The following is a 21,255-nucleotide window of genomic DNA, read 5'->3' as shown; positions in this document are numbered from 1 at the left end:
AAAACATTGTGAGAAAAAGCATAGCTGAAATATGTCAAAATGATCAGAATTGAGTAGGGTGGCCTACGGCAACCAGTACCTATGACAATGTGGTGAACTTGGCACCAAGCTGACCTTAATATGCTTTCTACTAATCAGTCCACACTCCAGCTATGCCTGTTGAGGTCTGAATGGACACTGCAGCGCTTACCACCACATGTTCGATGTGATTCGGACACATCCATCTGCCCAGGGGCATGGCAGTGAGCGGCGGCTCGAGGCAATCCATGTGAAACAGGAGAGGGCAATAGTCACACTGGATGAGAGGAGCCACGCGGCAACTCCTGCAAAAAAGAGATGTAGGCCATTTCTATGGCAAGAAAAGGAAAATTCAAACTAACTTTGACTTGTGGAACAGCCTCTCCTCCTTGATCCTAACATTCTCCCATATCTTCCTCCAGTGATTCAGTTACATTTATGATTAGAAAGATGGATGGGGCTGGTGCGATAGCTCATGCCTGTAATCCCTGCACTTTGGGAGGCTGAGGTGGGCGGATAGCCTGAGGTCAGGAGATTGAGACTAGCCTGACCAACATGGTGAAACCCTGTCTCTACTAAAAATACAAAAAATTAGCCGGGCGTGGTGGTGGGCGCCTGTAATCCCAGCTACTCGGGAGGCTGAGGCAGGAGAATCGCTTGAACCCAGGAGGCCGGAGGTTGCAGTGAGCCAAGATGGTGCCACTGCACTCCAGCCTGGGTGACAGAGACTCTATCTCAAAAAAAAAAAAAAAAGATGGATGGATTTGGGGGCTCCCATTAGGTTCTCCATTATTCTCTCTTCTAAGAAGAACATGTCTTGTGGAAAAGTGAATGTTTATTTGGAGTACAGCTTAAGTGGCAGAGCAGGGATGATCAATGCTCAGTACTCACTGGGGGAAAACAGTGAACTCTGATCTGATCTTCCTACTTCTTAAAAGAGAGAGGCTACTTCATTAAAAAAAAATCACTAGCAACCTTTCTGGAGTCTTAACTATAGCAAGAAAATATTTCTCTTCTGCATGACGCACTCAGCAGAACTGACAATCAGAGGTGTGCTGGAAAGATGATTTTGTAATGTATTCATGTAAGCAGGGTTCAAGGGAGGACTAAGCAAATGACAACTACGATTTGTAACTACAATACTCCTGGGGTCCCCGAGATGCACTGGAGCCACAGTTTGTCCTGGCTCAGAGTTCTGCCACTCTACTATCTAGTTCCATTTCCTTATACCTTTTGCTGTGAAACATTTCTTTTTGATAGTTACTTTCTCTTGCTACCCTGCTCTGACCATAATACAGTCCTTCTAACACACCCAAGACAACAAGTCCAGCTTCAGTAACTGAAGCAGCTGGTTTCTGTCAAAGAGATCCTATTTGAAGGAAACCTTGTCCCAGAGACTACAACTGGGGCAGCCCTAGGGGCTTTTGGAAGTCATCCAGTCCAATACACACTATCATAGATCCTTATCTACTTTTAAACTTATCTTTAGTGATTCAAGTTAATGTTTAGTTTAAGTCCAACTCCTCTCGTTCTAGTGTGTAAACACAATTTTTTTGAGATGGAGTCTTGCTCTGTCACCAGGCTAGAGTGCAGTGGCGCGACCTCGGCTCACTGCAACCTCCGCCTCCTGGGTTCAAGTGATTTTCCTGCCTCGGCCTCCTGGAGTAGCTGGGACTACAGGCACGTGTCACCACGTCCAGCTAATACTTGTATTTTTAGTAGAGACGGAGTTTCACCATGTTGACCAGGATGGTCTTGATCTCCTGACCTCATGATCTGCCCGCCTTGGCCTCCCAAAGTGCTGGGATTACAGGCGTGAGCCACCGCACCGGGCCATTGTTTTCGTTTTATTTATTTTTGTTTATTTTTTTGAGACGGAGTCTTGCTCTGTCGCCCAGGCTGGAGTGCAGTGGCGTGATCTTGGCTCACTGTAATCTCTGCCTCCCAGGTTCCCGCCATTCTCCTGCCTCAGCCTCCAGAGTAGCTGGGACTACAGACGCCTGCCACCTCGCCTGGCTAATTTTTTTTTTTTTTTTAGTTTTTAGTTGAGACGGGGTTTCACCATGTTAGCCAGGATGGTCTCGATATCCTGACCTTGTGATCAGCCTGCCTCGGCCTCCCAAATTGCTGGGATTACAGGCATAAGCCACTGTGCTCGGGTTCAACACAGTTCACAGTACTCCTGTACTGTGATTCTTCAGAAAATTTGTTAACACATACACATTCAAGGCTCTCGTCAGCCCATTAGTCAGTTAGTCTCCGTGTACTCATACTATCAGAATATGGGCTGTTCACATTTAACATACATGGTCTGGAAGAGGTGAAGAGAGAAAAAGTATCATTTGCTAAATATGAGAAACAGCCCCTTAGTATGAAAGAAAATACCTGTTACACGTGAAGCAGACTTTGACGGGTAAGGGAACGAGACCATTGTGATCTAATTCATGCTGTGTCTTCTTAACATTTTTCCCTGTGGTTTCCTCCTTTCTTCTCCTCTTGCTAGAACCTAGAAAAGAAAATGATGGTGCTGAGCTATCCCTAGCTTCAGAGTTTCTAGCCTGCAATATGGAAACAACATTAAGTGACAAAAACAGATCTTAAGCATGTGTCATGGCCTAGGCATGAATTGCTCTCTGAGGCCCCTGGGGTTGATTTTAAGTTAGAAAAAAGAATGAGAAGGGAAGACAAAAAAGGGACTAATACACAAGTCAGAACCAGAAGTCACCTGTTCCATGGCAGAAACACATCTAACTGTTTTGCAAACATAAAATGGTCAGAAATGCTAGGTTAGATACAGGCAACCTAAGAAATGTAAATGTCCAAGTCACATAGTCAACAAGGACTATTCTGTGGAGTTGGCCTGCAGCCTTGAACTACTGGGCTCAAGCAACCTTCCTGCCTCAGCCTCCATATTAGACAGGACTATAGGTGTGGGCCACCAAACTCAGCTAACTTATTTATTTTTATTTTTTGAGAGATGGGGTCTTATTATGTTGCCAAGACTGGTCTCCAATTCCTGGCCTTAAGCAATCCTCCTGCCTTGATCTCTCAAAGTACTAGGATTACAGGTGTGAGCCACCACACCTGGCCCACATTTTCATAAAAATCAGAGAAGCTTTGATTCTATATGCATTCTTCTTAAGCCTACCAATTTCACTTTCTTTGGGAAGAAAAAGTAAGACCTAGAAGCTTTACGGTATCAGGAAGCCAGGACTTAAAAAAAAAGAAAAAAGAATAGAGGACAATTTGGCAATATCTATCAAAACTATAAATGCATAGTTCTGACTCAGCAATTTTATTGTCCTATAGACACAGTCACACATCTATACATGTATACAATGATGTATTTACAAGGTTATTCACTGAAGCACTACCAGTAGTAACAAAAGATTTGGAACCTAAATGTCCATTAATAGAAAATTGGTTAAATAAATTATGACGTATCTGTACAATGAACTACTAGGTAACCATTAAAAAAAGCGAGAAGGCCAGGTGCAGTGGCTCATGCCTATAATCACAGCACTTTGGGATCCTCTGAGGTGGGAGGATCGTGTGAGCACAGTTCGAGACCAGCCCTGGCAACATAGTGAGACCCTGTCTTTATAAAAAATATAAAAATTAGCTGGGTGTGGTGGTGTGTGCACCTGTGGACCCAGCTACTCCTACTCGGGAGGCTGAGGTGGGAGGACTGCTTGAGCTGTGGTCACAGCACTGCACCACAGTGCAGTGCAGCCTGGGTGACAGAGCAAGACTCTGTCTCAAAAAAAAAAAAAAAAAAAAAAAAAAAAAATCCTATATTAATATGAAAAGACTTCTAGAACATATTTTAAAGTGAGAAAAAAAAAAGCAACGTGTAGAATGGTTTAACTAGCATGTTACTTAAGGGGAAATTAATCAGCATATATCTGTATTTACTTTTACATGCACAAAGAAATTGGAGAAGAATAAACAAGAATCAACCAGTGGTTACCTGTGAAGAGCAGGAAGGTGGAAAGTAGGCAAATGGCAGACGGGTGGGAGGGAAATTTTCATTGTAGCCCTTAATATTTTTTGATTTTTGAACCATGTGAATGTATAATATTTTTTTTTTTAAAAAAGATAATTCTGGGGCCGGGCGTGGTGACTCACACCTGTAATCTTAGCACTTTGGGAGGCCGAGGTGGGCAGATCACCTGAGGTCAGGAGTTCAAGACCAGCCTGACCAACATGGTGAAATCCTGTCTCTACTAAAAATACAAAAATTAGCCGGGCATGGTAGCATGCGCCTGTAGTCCCAGCTACTTGGAAGGCTGAAGCATGACAATTGCTTGAACCTGGGAGGCGGAGGTTGCAGTGAGCCGAGATCGTGCCACTGCACTCTAGCCTGAGTGACAAAGTGAGACTCACAAAAAAAAAAAAAAAAAGGAAAAAGATAATTCTGGGGGAACGGTAGGAAAGAAGTTCAGAAACTGAGAAAATGGAAAACTGAGTAAGCTCCGTAATGGCTAAGACCTTCAAAGATCTCTCTAAGCAGAACCAGGAACAGGAACCCAAGACAGTAGCTACATGAACAGTGACTCCACAAGCAGCACTGCTCTTGTGCTGGTCCTTTGGGGAAACTGGGGTTGGGGAGGGATATGATGATGGTTTGGCTGACCTGGTAGTGCAGTGGTACAAGTCAGTTCATTGGGCAACTGAAATTGGGTGGGGTTCCGCTCCATGGCGGCAGCAATCAGCAGCTCAAAGGGCCGCCTCAGCTGGGGCTGCACATAGTCTGGCTCCGCTGCTACTGGTTCCTCATCCACGTCAATGATATCTTCGTCGACATCATTCTGCTCAGAGGTGGGGGTCTCTGTGCTGGCGCTGGATGTGGGCGTGCCAGGCCTGCTGGCTCTCCTTTCCAGGATCCGGGCATGGGCAATGGCCTTTAGTTCAGTTTTGCTGGCCGATCTGTCCAACAAGTCAGTGTCACTGCTGGGGGATGTAGTCCGTTTGCCAGATTTGTCCACCAGTCCATTGACATGACCCAGCTCCTTTTTCTGCTCTCGTTTCTGTGCAAATGAACAGGTGGGCCCATCATGAAAAGTACCATGAAACAAAGAGATGTGTGCTACAAAGTCCTGGTAGACCACTAACCAAAACTGTAAAAGGCTTTCACATATCACAGACTCATCTACATGGTCACTTGGAACACTGGTATGTTAAAGTTGACACAACTATAACTGAACTAAAGCTGACAAAACTGTTGCATCAGAGAATCACCAAAAAGCGTGGTAAGTTAGGAATAACTATACAAAATATATATCATTAACATTAACTCATCATATGACATACAACATCTATGAAGTATAGGGCTAAAAAGGTAACACGGTGAGAATAAATTTAGTGAGACTAATAGTAAAAATCAACGGGGCAGGCACAGTGGCTCACGTCTGTAATCCCAGCACTTTGGGAGGCCGAGGCAGGCAGATCACCTGAGGTCAGGAGTTTGAGACCAGCCTGGCCAACATGGTGAAACCCTGTCTCTACTAAAAACAAAAAATCAGCTGGGTGTGGTGGCACGCGCCTGTAATCCTAGCTACTGGGGAGGCTGAGGCAGGAGAATCGCTTGAACCTGGGAGGCAGAGATGGCAGTGAACTGAGATTGCGCCATTGCACTCCAGCTTGGGCGACAGAGCAAGATCTATCTCAGAAAAAAAAAAAAAAAAAAATCATTGAGATCACTATAGAGCCTCCTGACCTCCTGAATGGTTTTAAAAACTTTGCTCAAAATAAGTGACACTTCTTAGAAAGTGGGGAAATGGAAAAAGATTAAGTGTACTCAGTAGGACTGGATATCTGATAGTATACTTTCCTCCAGGACTCCAAATGGAGTGGTCAAATGAAGGTTTAACACTGATCTCCAGGTAGGAGACCTGTGATCTTGTCCTATTTCTGCCACTGATCCCCTCTGACCTTGTGGTGACTCAGGCTGGTGGGCAGTAATTTCTTCATCTGTAAAATGAGAAAAATCTTTCTCCTCCTCTTCTCAGGGATATGGTGGAGGGAGATAAAAAGAGTCATATATATGAAAGGGATAATTTGGAGTTGGAGTAGGACCTAGTGCTTCCACTACGAATCATGATAGGGCCTGAATGTCAGGAGCTGATGAAGGCCAGAGGATATATTATTTCAATCCACTTCAGTGTACATACAAGAGGCCAAAGGGTAGTGCTGGTGATGGCGGAAAAGGCAGACTTGGCACTGGTAGGCAAAGAGGTCCATGTGAAAGGTAAGAGAGGCATCTCAGGAGAAGTGCCATGTTAGAAAATGGCATACTGTAATCCCCAACAAGTAGCTCTCCTTCTAGAAAACTGATGAAGAGGTAACAGAGGTTTGGAATGAGAGAATTTGGTTCAAATATTGGTTCTGTCAATTCCTTTGAGTCCTTGGGAAAGTTTCTTCCTTTAGAAAGGAAGAAAGCCTCCGTTTCTTCCTTTCTAAAATGGAAACCTACCGCCAGCATTCGGTATCCATCTATGGCTGGATGGATAGATAATGGGATAACATAATTAAAACACCTGGCATAGATGGGCACTAACATAATATTTCCTTTTCTCCATCGTCTTTACCTCTTTTCCTTCAGCTCCCCTAAACCTTTTCAGGTCCAGCTTTTTTGAACGGCAAGTTTGAGAGGGCTCCTAGCTGGCAGGTGCCTCTAACAGGCCCTGCTCTAACCTAATTAGGGATGCACAGGAAAGGATCTTGGAAGGTGCAGAGGCTGGAAGACAGCCTGGTTTATGGAGAAATTTAACTACAGCTGTGGTTAGGTGGTTGACTTGGCTTTGGCTTGCTTTTAAATATGAACCCTTATGCACATATTCGAAAAATAATGTCTGCTTGTTTACTTTCTTTCTTAAAGGCTGAAACTGTTACACACATAAACCACAATCTGAATCATCTCATCCTGTTTCTGCAACCAAGGAAGTCATCATTCATTGTGACATCATGTTCGGGGACCAGGCAAATAGAGGTGAGGTCACAACATAGGAAAGTTGCTTGGTGTATAATTAGTGTGGGGAGCACAGCGGGGTGGATTACAATGCACAGACAAATTCTAATCCATAGCCTGTAATTTGAGGGTTGGGTCAATCATAATTTGGGTGCAAGCACACCTACTTCCTTTTTTAATAAGGGAGAATTTAGCTCTTGTTACCCACAAGAGTTCTCAAAGTAGAAAATAATAAACCATGTTCTTGAAGCCAGTACTGAATTATCAAAGCTGAAGGAAAGGAAGCTAAAGAAAGATTAGGCAACTTGGGGTACAAATGGGTTCAAAATCCTCTCCATCAGTATGCCAAGTCTCTGGATACCAGTGACTTATTTGCCCTAGGGTGAGAGAAAACTCCATTTTCCATCAAGCTAGAGAAGCAGCCTTCGTTTTTCAGCCATGGATAAGGCCACTTATTAGGAGGACAACAAGAAGGTAAGACTACTCCTGTCACTAGTGACTAAACATGGCTCAGTAAGTTAACACACCTCTTCTGCCCATTTCAGCAGCCCATGTTTGGATTTTTAGGCCCTACTGGATTCCAAACAGTCACCATGGGAAGAGTGGGGTGATTCCAGGGCTGGAAGAGACAAGAAGAAGGGACAAGAATGCCTTCAGGGCTAGGCCATCTTAGCTCTAGCGTATCAGTGCTCTGGATCAGGCTTTCTGGACAGTCTTCAGAAAGCAGCATTATTACCTTTCGGCGAACAGTGCATCGGTGACACATCCACTCTCCAGGAGGCAACATTTCTTCACTCAGTGGAGGGTTACTGTGGGGAACAGACAAGGGCAAGACTAAATAACCAGCCCTTTGAGGCAGTAGGAAAAGCCTAGCTAGGTTTGCATGTTCCTAAACTCCTATTGTGGCCAGTCCTGCAGGACTGCTAGGGTTGTCTCCTCCTTCAAAATGCCTAAGTCAGCATCACTCATAATAACCTAAGGAGTGAGCATCCCTTCCCACACCTTAGAGAGAGAAGCCAAATCCAGAGCTATTAACACTGGGTTTGTAGGGAAAGGTATAATAAAATAACTGAGAGGTCCTCCACACTGTTTTCTTAAAGCCTGTTAGTGTAGAGCCAAGCTTTTCTAACTGCTATTCAAAGCCCTGTCACATGGTCCCATTCCATCTTCCCAGACCCCTTCAAGTGCTCTTCCCACTATTCAAATGGAAGACTTCCTATTTCTTCCTCTAGAATACCCTTCCTTTAGAAAGCTATGCCTGTCAAAACTCTATTCATCCTTTCATACCTGCCTCAATCAGCTGTGATGGATTAAAAGACAGCTGCAAATTATTTGCTCTGCCTCCCATCCACAGGTAGTCCCTTTCTCTCCTTTTGAATTGTGCTTATGACTTGCTTTGACCACAGAATGCAGCAGAGGTGACAATGTTGCAACTTCCAAAGCTGGGCCTTAAGAGATCTGCAGATTCTATTTTTTAAAAAGTATGCTTGGAAAGTTCCATCTCAGAGCCCTGTTGTCATGCTGTGAGAGAGGACATGGAGGAGACAAGGTATTCCAATCAATAGTTTTGGGCTGGGCACGGTGGCTCACACCTGGAATCCCAGCACTTTGGGAGGCCGAGGCTGGTGGATCACTTGAGGTCAGGGGTTCAAGACCAGCCTGGCCAACATGGCAAAACCCCATCTCTACTAAAAATATAAAAATTAGCCAAGTATGGTGGCACATGCCTGTAATCCCAGCTATTTGGGAGGCTGAGGCAGAAGAATTGCTTGAACTTGGGAGGTGGAGGTTGCAGTGAACCAAGATCACACCACTACACTCTAGCCTGGGCAACAGAGCGAAACTCCATCTTGAGAAAACAAAAAAACAAAAAACCAGCTTCAGCTGAACTCCAAGCCAACACGCAGCAGCAACTACTGCTATGTGAGTGAGTCATCTTGGACATACCAGTTCAGTGAAGCCTCCAAATGATTGCAGTCCCAGCCAACATCATGTTAAACAGAAAAACCACCCAGCAGAGCCCAGGCAATCCTCAGAACTGTGAGAGATAATAACGAGTTTCTGTACCAGGCCACCGAGTTTTGGCGTAGTTTGTTATGCAACAATAGATAACCAAACAGCTTTTCCATGAGTTCATATTACTCCTGTACCTTGGACCTCTTGCTGCATGGGTTAGTTCTCTTTTGGCACTTCTCATGCTTTGCCCATTTCGGCAGTTCTCTTATTTATTTTATTAGAGGGACTAGGACAATGATTGGATCTCTTCCCTCCTTGTATTTTTATAATATAGAGGTTGTGCACACAGCGGATCACCTGAGATTGGAAGTTCAAGACCAGCCTGGCTAACGTGGGGAAACCCCATCTCTATTACAAATACAAAAATTAGCTGGGCGTGGTGGTGGGCACCTGTAATCCCAGCTACTTGGGAGGCTGAGGCAGGAGATTCCTTTGAACTTGGGAGGCAGAAGTTGCAGTGAGCAGAGATTATGTCATTGCACTCCAGCCTGTGCGACGAAACTCCATCTCAAAACAAACAAACAAACAAACACACACACACAAAAAACAGGCCAGGCATGGTGGCTCACACCTGTAATCTCAGTACTTTGGGAGGCCGAGGCAGGCAGAACATGAGGTCAGGAGTTTGAGAACAGCCTGGCCAACATGGTTAAACCCTGTCTCTACTAATAATACAAAAATTAGCCAGGTGTGGTGGCGGGCGCCTGTAGTCTCAGCTACGCAGGAGGCTGAGGCAGGAGAATCGCTTGAACCTGGGAAGTGGAGGTTGCAGTGAGCCGAGATAGTGCCACTGCACTCCAGCCTGGGTGACAGAGTGAGAATCCGTCTCAAAAACAAAAAAACAAAAAACAAAACAAACCACATTTATACTTAAGAAATTCCTACCTTTGAGTTCTTGGCTAAGTCACCTACTTGGAATGGTATGCAGGAAATTTTTCTTCAAATAATGGGGGAAATGGTAAAAAAAAAAAAAAAAAAAAAAAAAATTGAGTATTTTTTTTTGAGAGGTGTTTTGCTCTCGTTGCCCAGGCTGGAGTGCAATGGTGCGATCTCGGCTCACCGCAACCTCCGCCTCCCAAGTTCAAGCAATTCTCCTGCCTCAGCCTCCCGAGTAGCTAGGATTACAGGCATGCGCCACCATGCCTGGCAAATTTTTTTTAGTATTTTTAGTAGAGACGGGGTTTCTCCATGTTGGTCAGACTGGTCTTGAACTCCTGACCTCAGGTGATACGCCAACTTCAGCCTCCCAAAGTGCTGGGATTACAGGCGTGAGCCACCGCGCCCAGCCAAACTTGAGTATCTCAGAGCTTAAAGCTATGCTGTTTTACCAATTCCACATAAAATAGCACTTCACTTGGCAAATTTTCTTAGCTCCCTGTTTCCCCAGAGCCCTAAGCATACATGTCAGATACCCACCAAGGCTTCACAGCTCATTACTTCCATTCCTCCCTGTTTCCTTAGTGAAATCTCAGGAGGATGCTTACCAGGAATCAGGAAACTGGAAAAACAATGGCCTGCTGGAACAGATCTCCAAGCCCTAGAGGACCACAGGTGAATGTCACCTGTAAGCCTCCGCTCATTCTCGCCAATGTAATTCTGCAAAAGGCCACATCTAAACTACTGAAATGCATCAAGTAATTTTCAAAGGCCTACAGACTCTGCTATGCTTCAGTAGCTGTCCTATCAAAATTAACCCTGAAGGGTGTCACTTCTGATTCTGTTTCTCATCATTTCTGTTCATCTGCCCCCTGGCTTTGTACCAAGATATCCTACATCAAACATTTAAAACATTTAAAGTAGAGAAGATAAGATCCCTGTGGCCAGAACCCTCTTCTTTCTCCAGCTCAATCAGTTGGCCAGCTCCCTACACAGACCATACTGTTTCTCATCTGTGTCTCTGCTCACTCCAGGGCTGCTACCCACAACTATGCCACTCTTCCCTAACTACTTCACCTGGTAAACTCTTTATCTTTTGAGACTCAAGTCAGGTATTCTTTCCAGGAAGCTTTCTCTGAAAGTCTCTGGTTCCCCAGAGCACTTCTGCACCACACTGTATTCAAACCATTACGTGTCTGAATCCCCTTCTGTATGCCTCATTTGCCTTTGTACCTCCACACCCTGTACAATGCCTGGCATGTCGCAGGTACTCAATAAAGCTTTAAAGAACTGGGGAACACTAAGGAATGGGCTTCTAGGAAGTGAGTGTAATCCTTCAAAGCTATGAGGCAAGGTAATGCAACGGGGCAGGCAACTGTTTTGTAGGTTAAATCACACATGAAATTACTTATGTTTTCTAAGTTACTACACAATGAGACGGAACAGGAGTCCAAGTCCATACTGGCAAGCCTGTACTTATTAAACCATCCCACCTCTACTCATTTTAATCTTCTTTAAACAATTTGATTTTTAATCTCGTTTATTTTAACACAGGGTAAAATGCTTAAAACTTGTATTAAGAGGCTCTCAGAAGTAGCATCTTGCTGGTTTCTAAAGGATCACTTTTAGAGTTACCAAGTTTAAGAGAACACACTTCTGGCCGGGTGCAGTAGTTCATGCCTGTAATACCAGCACTTTGTGAGGCCGAGGTGGGTGGATTGCTTGAGTCCAGGAGTTCAAGACCAGCCTGGGCGATATTGTGAAACCCCACCTCTACTAAAAATACAAAAAATTAGCCAAGTGAGGTGGCATGAGCCTATAGCCCCAGCTACTTGTGGGGCTGAGGTGGGAGGATCACCTGAGCCTGGGAGGTAGAGCCGTGATCATGCCACTGCACTCCAGTTTGGGCAGCAGAGTGAGACCCTGTCTCAAAAATAACAACAACAAAAATCAAACAAAGAAAACCACACATTTCTCAGAATTCTAGATAATGACCATAGGCTCCTTCTGTTAAGCCTGCCCTAAAGTATGGATAGGGGCTATGAATTTAGGGAGTAGTCCAGGGAAACCCAAGCATTGTCTCCCAGATGAAGATAAAACATTTAAAAGACTGAGGCCATCATTCCTTTTTTTTTTTTTGAGATGGAGTCTTGCTCAGTTGCCCAGGCTGCAGTGCAGTGGCACGATCTTGGCTCACTGCAACCTCTGCCTCCGGGGTTCAAGCGATTCCCTTGCCTCAGCCTCCCGAGTAGCTGGGATTACAGGTTGCCCGCCATCACCCTTGGCTAATTTTTATATTTTTAGTAGAGATGGGGTTTCACCATATTGGCCAGACTGGTCTTGACCTCCTAACCTCAAGTGATCCACCCACCTTGGCCTCCCAAAGTACTGAGATTACAGGTGTGAGCCACTGCACCTGGCTGAGGCCATCACTTCTTAAGATTTGCTTTTTTAAAATTTGTTTTGAGATGTAGTCTCACTGTATCACCCATGCTGGAGTTCAGTGGCGTGATCTCGGCTCACTGCAACCTCTGCCTCCTGGGTTCAAGCGATTCTCCTGCCTCAGCCTCCCGAGTAGCTGGGATTACAGGTGCCCGACACCATGTCCAGCTAATTTTTTTTTTTTTTTTAGAGATGGGGTTTCACCATGTTGGCCAGGCTGGTCTCGAACTCCTGACCTCAAGTAATCTGCCTACCTCGGCCTCCCAAAGTACTGGGATTACAGGTGTGAGCCACTGTGCCTGGCCAAGATTTGCTGCTTTCTTAGGGACAGAACATGCATCTTGAAATAACAAATTTGAAAAGATGGTATCTTGGGAGAAGGCAGTAATATCTAAGATTAGATGGATAGGAAAGAAAGGTCTTAGAAAATGATCATCATAGGCATAGCTGGAACACAAGAATCACCCATCATAAAGCTTTCTCATGACCATGTTTCCTCTCTGCTTCAAGCAATTAATTCCTTTCCAGCTATTTAGAAGGCAGCTTTTCAATTCAAACTTCTATCTTTTTTTTGAGGCAGGGTCTCACTCTGTCGCCCACGCTGGAGTGCAGTGGGGCAATCTTGGCTCACAGAAGCCCTGACCCCCTAAGCTCAAGCAGTCCTCCCACCTCAGCCTCCTGAGTAGCTGGGACCACAGGCGCATACCACTATGCTGGGCTAAGTTTGGTATTTTTTGTAGAGAATAGGGTTTCACTATGTTGCCGAAGGCTGGGTCTTAAACTCCTGGGCTCAAATAGTCCGCTTGCCTCTGCCTTCCAAAGTGCTGGGATTACACGTGTGAGGCCACCATGCCTGGCTCAATGCAAATTTTTTAGAGGAAAGGGATTCATGAAACGGTTCCAGGAAAGACACTGTCATTGGGGTAAGCTCAGGAACCAATTCTGAAAGAGGCTGTTTTGCTCCATATCAGAAATACTGCTGACAGGGAAAGGATTCCAGGGAGAAAAGAGATTCTGCAGCCTCATGGTACTCATGTATTTATTCTGAGGACTCCCCACCTCAAAACTCCTTCCACAGCTGGGTGTGGTGGCTCACGCTGTAATCCCAGCACTTTGGGAGGCCAAGGTGGGTGGGTCACTTTAGGTCAGGAATTCGAGACCAGCCTGGCCAACATGGCAAAACCCTGTCTCTACTAAAAATACAAAAATTGGCTGGGTGTAGTGGTGCGCACCTGTAGTCCCAGCTACTAGGGAAGCTGAGGCAAGAGAATTGCTTGAACCCAGGAGGTGGAGGTTGCAGTGAGCCGAGACTGCATCACCGCACTCTAGCCTCGGTGACAGAACGAGATTCTTCCTAAAAACAAAAACAAAAACCCCTCCTTCCTTGGAAGAATGGTATTCCCATAAGCCTAGTGTGCAACTCTGAAAACAATTACATGCACACCAGAGTCTTTAAATCATGATATGCCTGTCAAGAAAAAAAAGGCTCTGCCCTCGTTCCCTCTCATCCTCATATATCAATGAAGACAGGGTGCTGGAGGCCATCCTTTATAAGAAAAAATCATTAAAAGTTAAAAGTCACGTAACACTGAGATTACTCTACCAGAGTTTCAGCTGCTCAGCAGGGCAAACACTATAATGAGCCAATGCTGCTTTTGTAAAGACATCAATGTGTTTCTTAAACTAAAGCCTAGAAATAGCATAGTGATAATTTCACTGACATCTAGGTATTACAGTTCACAAAGTATTTTAACAGATGTTCTTATTTGATCTTCACTACCACACTGAGATAATTCTTATTCCCATCATACAGGTGAGGAAACTGACTTATCTAAAGCCACTAAGTAGCAGAATTGGAACCCAAATCAAAGTTTCCTGGCCTTTGAAATCTTGAGCCTAAGCTATTTTTGTTGTTGTTGTTGTTTTGTTTTTGGTTCACTCTCAGGATATGCTTCAGAGCCCAAGTTGTTTTTTAAGAACCTTTAGAAGTTTTCTTATTTCTGGGGTACACAGTGAAATATCCATCAGGGTACCCTCCTTAACCTCAAGGCTGAGCATTTCCTTCTACATCAGTCAATATTTATTGAGTACCCATGATTTTCTCATCCATGTACTAGGTCCCACACTGAAAAATGAACACAAAGCAAACAAATTACCATCTACCCCATCAAAAAAGTAGCCTAGGCCAGGCTGTAGCTCATACCTGTAATCCCAGCACTTTGGGAGGCTAAGGTGGGAGGACTGCTTGACCCCAGGAGTTAGAGGCCAGGCTGGGCAACATGGTGAGACCCCGTTTCTACAAAAATACAAAAATGAGCTAGATGTGGTGGCATGCGTCTGTAGTCCCAGCTACTTGGGAGGCTGAGGCAGGAGGATCACTTGAGTCCAGGAGGGCAAAACTGAAGTGAGCCATGTCCACACCACTGCACCCCAACCTGGGCTTCAGAGCAAGACCCTGCCTCAAAAAAAAAGTAGCCTTGGGGAGAGAGGATCAAAGTCATCCATCCACTCAAACATTACTGGATGTTTATTTTAGGCTAGACAATGTGCGAAGTGCTGGTATTTCAGACATGGTTCTTGATTTTAGGGATCATGGGCTGGAGACAAGGTGAAAAGGACATGCAGTAATGAGAACATACATAATCAACTACAAACTGATTCTTACCATAAAGACCCACATAAAACTCAATTGCTTATGGATGCCAGAATCAACGAAGAGCCCCAAAGTTTGGACATTTGGTACCTGAAGGTGACATGGGATTTTTTCCTACTCTTTTCATAATTCAGAGCTATTTAACAAATGGTAATTCAGCCAGTGAGCCTTTAAAGACAGTGAAGTTAAGGATCATGAGGAGTTCAGGAGGAAGCCATAGTTTCAGAAGCAGGTGTATTTCTGCATTTTGATAAAATATCTGATAAAAGGAAGGTTCTAGAAGTGGGGACATTTCTCCAGAAAATGAATGTTTAAGTCTGTCTAGAGCACAACAGTGTTTGAACCTTTCTTTTCTTTCTTTCTTTTCTATTTTTTTTTTTTTGAGATGGAGTCTTGCTCTGTTGCCCAGGCTGGAGTGCAATGGTGCGATCTCTGCTCACTGCAACCTCCGCCTCCCGAGTTCAAGCAATTCTCCTCTGGAGTAGCTGGGATTACAGGCACCCGCCACCACGCCCAGCTACTTTTTGTATTTTTAGTAGAGACAGGGTTTCACTATCTTGGTCAGGCTGGTCTCGAACTCCTGACCTAAGGTGATCTACCCGCCTATGCCTTCCAAAGTGCTGAGATTACAGGCGTGAGCCACTGCGCCCAGCATGTTTGAACCTTTCGATTCCTTCTGAGAATTATCTGAGTACTTGGGATGGTGAGCTCTGGAATAGTTATCTTCTGTACCTGAACTGGCTTGTCTTGGAAAACTGGTAGCTTTTTAACCAATAGGCCAAGGACCTCTACTTTATTTTCTGGCTTCAAAAGAGCATAGCCTGCATTGCTATGAGACAGGCATTCTTTTCCATAGGCAGAGATGACAGTGCCCTGTGAAGACAGACCTCTTGCAGAGTATCTTCCCATTTTCACTGCTGTTGGTAAGTTTCCTCCCAGATCATTTGTTAAAAGGCCCTGGCCTACAATTCCTGGCCAGAAAGCGACCATTCACTGCTTTTACAACTCACTATTTTATTTATTTTATTTTTTTATTTTGAGATAGAGCCTCACTCTGTCGCCCAGGCTGGAATGCAGTGGTGCGATCTGAGCTCATTGTAGCCTCTGCCTCCTGGGTTCAAGAGATTGTTGTGCCTCAGCCTCCTGAGTAGCTGGGATTACAGGCATGTGCCACCACACTGGGCTAATTTTTGTATTTTTAGTAGAGATGGGGTTTCACCATGTTGGCCAGGCTGGTCTTGAACTCCTGACCTCAGGTGATCCGCCCTCCTCAGCCTCCCAAAGTGTTGGAATTACAGGTGTGAGCCACCACTCCTGGCCCCAGCTCACTATTTTAACCACTACCCGATCTTAAGACATGCTGTTAGTTATAAAGCTGTTCATAAAGCCCTAAATCTTCAGAGACTGTACATTCAATTGGAAGATATGTTTCTCAGTTTGGTGTGGCTCTCTGTGAGGCCTAGAGGGCCTACAAAGTGTTAAGAGTAATATTTACATACAAACCAATTCCTAAAGCCAACCTCTTCAGCATGACTCCAACATACCTAGACTCCCATAAACAAATCCAAATGGGCCGGGCGCGGTGGCTCATGCTTGTAATCCCAGCACTTTGGGAGGCCGAGGCGGGTGGATCACGAGGTCAGGAGATCGAGACCACGGTGAAACCCCGTCTCTACTAAAAATACAAAAAAAAACTAGCCGGGCGTGGTGGCGGGCGCCTGTAGTCCCAGCTACTCGGAGAGGCTGAGGCAGGAGAATGGCGTGAACCCGGGAGGCGGAGCTTGCAGTGAGCCGAGATTGCGCCACTGCACTCCAACCTGGGCGACAGAGCGAGACTCCGTCTCAAAAAAAAAAAAAAAAAAAAAAAAAAAAAAAAAACAAATCCAAATGGCCCATCTCTACTGCTGAGGAGGGTATCTGCATCAGTCTGTTTCTGGAGTCATCAAGGAGAAAACCACAAACACACATCCCTCAGCTAACTGTAATGCCTATACTGACAGACCTCTGTTTCAAAGATTCAAATCAAAGCCCAGAGCCAGATGATCCCAACTCTCAGCCCGAGGTTAAAGTCCAGTTTTAATTTAGAATGCCTTGCATTCACTAATAAGGCTGCAAGCTCAACACTGCAAGTGGAAGATGTTGGTAGTTGTCATGGTTCTTGGCTCTCTAATTAAGAGGATCTATTTCAAGTCATATACCAGTGTGGTTGATCTGAGTCTAACCTCACTCATCTCCCTATCTCCCTCGCCTATTAATATATGTGAACCTGCACAACATTAACATTTACTTCAGATTTAGTCGCTACCAGTGGGACCTGTTGCTCCACAGCACCATGTTAATTATCCATCCAGCACAAGCAGTTTCTCAGTCTGGAATTGGAGGGGAGAGGGGGGATGGGGGAATAAGAGAACAAAGGGAAGAGGCGAGAGGTAGAGGGAGAGAAAGCAAGTAGATGAAAAATATTTAAGAAAAAGCACACTCCATTTTCTCTTTCTGGATTAACAAAGTAATTCTATTTAATACAAATACTTAACAGGAACACTATGTAAATAGCATATCCATATACAATATACCAACAGCCTACTAAGCGGGTTCTCTTCCAAAAGAGGTCAGTCACATGAACTGGTAGGGTCCTTCTTGTCAGAAACCATAATTCTTCAGGAATCAGAAGCTCTCTAGCCATCTATGGCAGTTTCAGTTGAAAGAAAACATCAGCTGGACTAAGAAAGAGTTCACTGCCCCTATCATCGTCTGTATGCCTCCCCACCCGTTTTTGGTGGGGGAAGAGGTGTTCAGCAAGCAAACAATAGGACTGAGCAGTTTTGATTTTTAATTTCACAGTTCACGGGGTTCATCCATCCATCTGAGGACCACTACCAGATAAAAATCCTGCAATTATATTTAGTCTCATTGTGGAAGACAAACTGCAAAACATAATACATGCTCAGAACAAGCCTGCGCTCCCTCAGACTGGCCCTGCGGCCCTCATCCAGCTCAGAAGATGTGTTGGTACTAGCCAAAATGGGGAGTGAAGGTGATCACTGAAAGGACCACAATCATGTCTCAGCCTCTTAGCAGCCATCTTGCTCTATAAAGGGACCCACGAGCACAGAGAACCAGGCTTTTATAAATGAAAACAAACTTATGTCCTGGAAAAGCTAAGTGGTGCTGGGTAAAGTTTAATTTAAATTTTAATTTAAATGAAAAGTTGCATTAATACACCCAAATTTTAAAGTGTATGCCTTGAGTGAACAACATTTAATGAAATGTAAATGTCAGCAGAAATAGCTAGCTTCCTCTGGACGCTTGTGTGGGCATCAGCTTTTCTCTTCAAGTATGGCCTGTCTTTTGCAGGAAGATAGCTATATTGAAGGATATTAAAGAGATGGAAGGAGAAAATTCATAGGGTCCCTCAACCTTAATCTCTTATCCTCCTCCATCCTGGCTATTGACCCAAACACCACTAATGCCACAAAGTACATAAAAAGGTACAAGGACTGCTGGTTTTCTCATGCAAAGCCTCAGTGAGAGTGTTAACAAGGAAACAAATGAAGTGCCAGAACATTACAAATGCCTCATTGAGAAACTTAGCTAGTTGCGTCACTTCCACAGGCAAACAATCCTTTTAAACTGGCTGACTGTGCCCCTAAATTTTATCACCTTCTATGCAGAGCACAGTAAAGGACACCTGGATACGAGTGTTACTAGTTAGTACAGGGAAAAAAGGAAGCAGGGAGGGTAGAGCACTGACAGTTATACCAATTGTTTGCCTCTGCTAACTTTTCTAAAAGCTGAGCCTCAGTCTCAAGGGCCTGATCTATCACTAGCCTGGTTTGGCTATTGCAATTCTGGCTTCTCTACAAAGAAAGATGGGCTGCGGTGCAAACATTTTAAAAAGGGGCTTCATTAATTCACCTCATGATAGATGCTAGAGCCCACCTGATTTGGAAAAGGGACAAAATTCTGGCCTCAACAGTAATTTTCTAACACTCTTGGGAACACTCCATTGGAACAAAGAACCAACAACTGCCAACTCTGTATTCTGGAAGAGTCTCAGAGGTATGGAAAACTGGGTACTATTCTATTGCCAAATTTTAGCAGACTATCAAGAAAAAGGAAATAGCCAGGTGATACACTTCTTGCAGACACAGCTCAGGAATGTGGGCCAGTTTACAGTTTATATATATTGGACCTAAAATTCTATAAAGGCTCAGAAAACAAAAAATACTAACAATGTATTTAAAACCCAACAAAATCAAGAGAGCAGGTTTCTTTTCTTTCCTTTCCTTCCTTCCTTCCTTCCTTCCTTCCTTCCTTCCTTCCTTCCTTCCTTCCTTCCTTCTTTCCTTTCTTGTCTCTCTCTCTCTTTCTTTTTTGAGATGGAGTCTTACTCTGTCATCTAGGTTGGAGTGCAGTGGCACGATCTCAGCTCACTGCAACCTCCGCCTCCCGGTTCAACTGATTCTCCTGCCTCAGCCTCCTGAGCGGCTGGGATTACAGGCAGGCGCCACCATACCCGGCTAATTTTTGTACTTTTAGTAGAGATGAGGTTTCACCATGTTGGTCAGGCTGGTCTTGAACTCCTGACCTCGTGATCCGTCCACCTCAGCCTCCCAAAGTGCTAGGATTACAGGTGTAAGCCACTGCACCCGGCCTGAGAGCAGGTTTCTACTTAAGACCCAGCTGTTTTTTCCTAAGGAGGGACTTCGGTTTAATTTACCCTCCCCTGACAGGGTCTATAGAAACAGGAAAAACGGAGAATAATATTATTTGGGCCATGCCAGCATAGGGATTATACCCCACTACTTTAAAACCCTTACCCTTTCCCATCCCCCAATTCTACTCATAAACATCAAAGCTCCCCACCCTACAGGACTGAAGTAATCTCCTGGGCATGCTGTCAAACTGTGCTGTCATGGTTTGATGCTGCAGCTAAGTGCTGACTTGGGCTTCCACAGCCTTCCAGTTATACCCACCAGTGACCTATTTATGAGTTGAACATACTTCTCCAGAGCCATGATTTTCCCCTTTGGTCCACTTTTCTTTCAGATGGTCCCTAACCAAAGAATGATCACCCTAAATGTCTGCATGTGTACACACAAATGGTGAGCTCTGAGGAAAGCCCTCAAAGAAAGGCAGCAAGCATATAAACCTTGGACATGCGTTATTTGCTATAACAAAAAAAATGGAGATACTTCTCTTAACATACAGCTTACTTCAACACCAACAAACTGTAGCCCGCAGTCAAGATGCCTGATATTACAGAATTAGGCATTTCCTTTGGTATGACAGTTTGCTAAGTTAAAATGGCTAAGTGTCACCCATGCCAGGCAAAACCACAAGGACCACAAAGGAGGGATACAGCAAAACAAAAATGACAAAGCAAAACAATGTTTATTTTTTTATTTTTTTTTTTTTTGAGACGGAGTCTCGCTCTGTCGCCCAGGCTGGAGTGCAGTGGAGCAATCTCGGCTCACTGCAAGCTCCGCCTCCCGGGTTCACGCCATTCTCCTGCCTCAGCCTCTCCGAGTAGCTGGGACTACAGGCGCCCGCCACCACGCCCGGCTAATTTTTTTGTATTTTTAGTAGAGACGGGGTTTCACCGTGGTCTCGATCTCCTCACCTCGTGATCCACCCGCCTCGGCCTCCCAAAGTGCTGGGATTACAAGCGTGAGCCACCGCGCCCGGCCAGCAAAACAATGTTTATTAAAAAGCCAAAATTACTGACAACTTTCCCTACATTTTAGATGATGCTTTTGCAAAAAATGGCAAATAAGATCAAGGAAAGTTAAATATAGCCAACCTATGTATATAGAACTATGACAAGTTACAGGTTTAGACACATTTAATGAGATTAATGGAGTATAATTTTCACAATTATAATGTATTCTGACCAGTAATTGATGACTGCTAATTGAAAAAGTTCACCGTGGAGTTTTCCTCTAAAGCTGAGAATCAGCAGAACTATGATGGTTTAGTCAACGTGGGAATTAACAAGCACTCAGCTCGTCACAGGAGCCTAGGGGTGGTGGAAAGAAAAGCAAGAGTAGGTCATCATTGCCTCATTTCATAATGCAGAGGCTTCTTTAAACTCACTTGAAGCTCTGTGCATTTCATTAGTTTCTCTGCTCTGTTCTCTGCACAGATGCAGACAGGAGAAAAATAATATTCAACATCCCTTTGAGGACCATAGCTGAGTAAAAAAGGTGCTTGTGCTGCCACAAACAGGGGTCCACCTGGAACTCAAGCTTGCTAGTAATTCTGAGAGGTTCCTCTATCC

The 21,255-nt window shown here is 44.5% G+C and overlaps 1 protein-coding gene and 1 long non-coding RNA gene across 3 annotated transcripts in view; one reads left to right on the top strand and one right to left on the bottom strand.

Annotated features, from left to right (window-relative positions):
• The window catches only part of PHF12 (PHD finger protein 12), a 46,638-nt gene that overhangs the window by 13,666 nt on the left and 11,717 nt on the right, over window positions 1-21,255 (bottom strand). For both annotated transcript variants that reach the window (XM_055256778.2, XM_063628667.1), the window contains 4 exons: window positions 7,725-7,797; window positions 4,655-5,048; window positions 2,404-2,524; window positions 191-323 (listed from right to left, as the gene is read on the bottom strand). In XM_055256778.2, the coding sequence (XP_055112753.1) occupies window positions 191-323; window positions 2,404-2,524; window positions 4,655-5,048; window positions 7,725-7,797 (721 nt within the window). The remainder of the gene's footprint in view (window positions 1-190; window positions 324-2,403; window positions 2,525-4,654; window positions 5,049-7,724; window positions 7,798-21,255) is intronic.
• On the top strand, window positions 7,009-10,719 carry LOC129469796 (uncharacterized). Its single transcript, XR_008653098.2, has 2 exons — window positions 7,009-7,462; window positions 10,466-10,719. It is a non-coding gene; the product is annotated as an uncharacterized lncRNA (long non-coding RNA).

Source organism: Symphalangus syndactylus, chromosome 20 (genome assembly GCF_028878055.3).
Source record: "Symphalangus syndactylus isolate Jambi chromosome 20, NHGRI_mSymSyn1-v2.1_pri, whole genome shotgun sequence".
Classification (NCBI taxonomy): domain Eukaryota; kingdom Metazoa; phylum Chordata; class Mammalia; order Primates; family Hylobatidae; genus Symphalangus; species Symphalangus syndactylus.
This window is presented reverse-complemented; position numbering and strand designations above follow the sequence as displayed.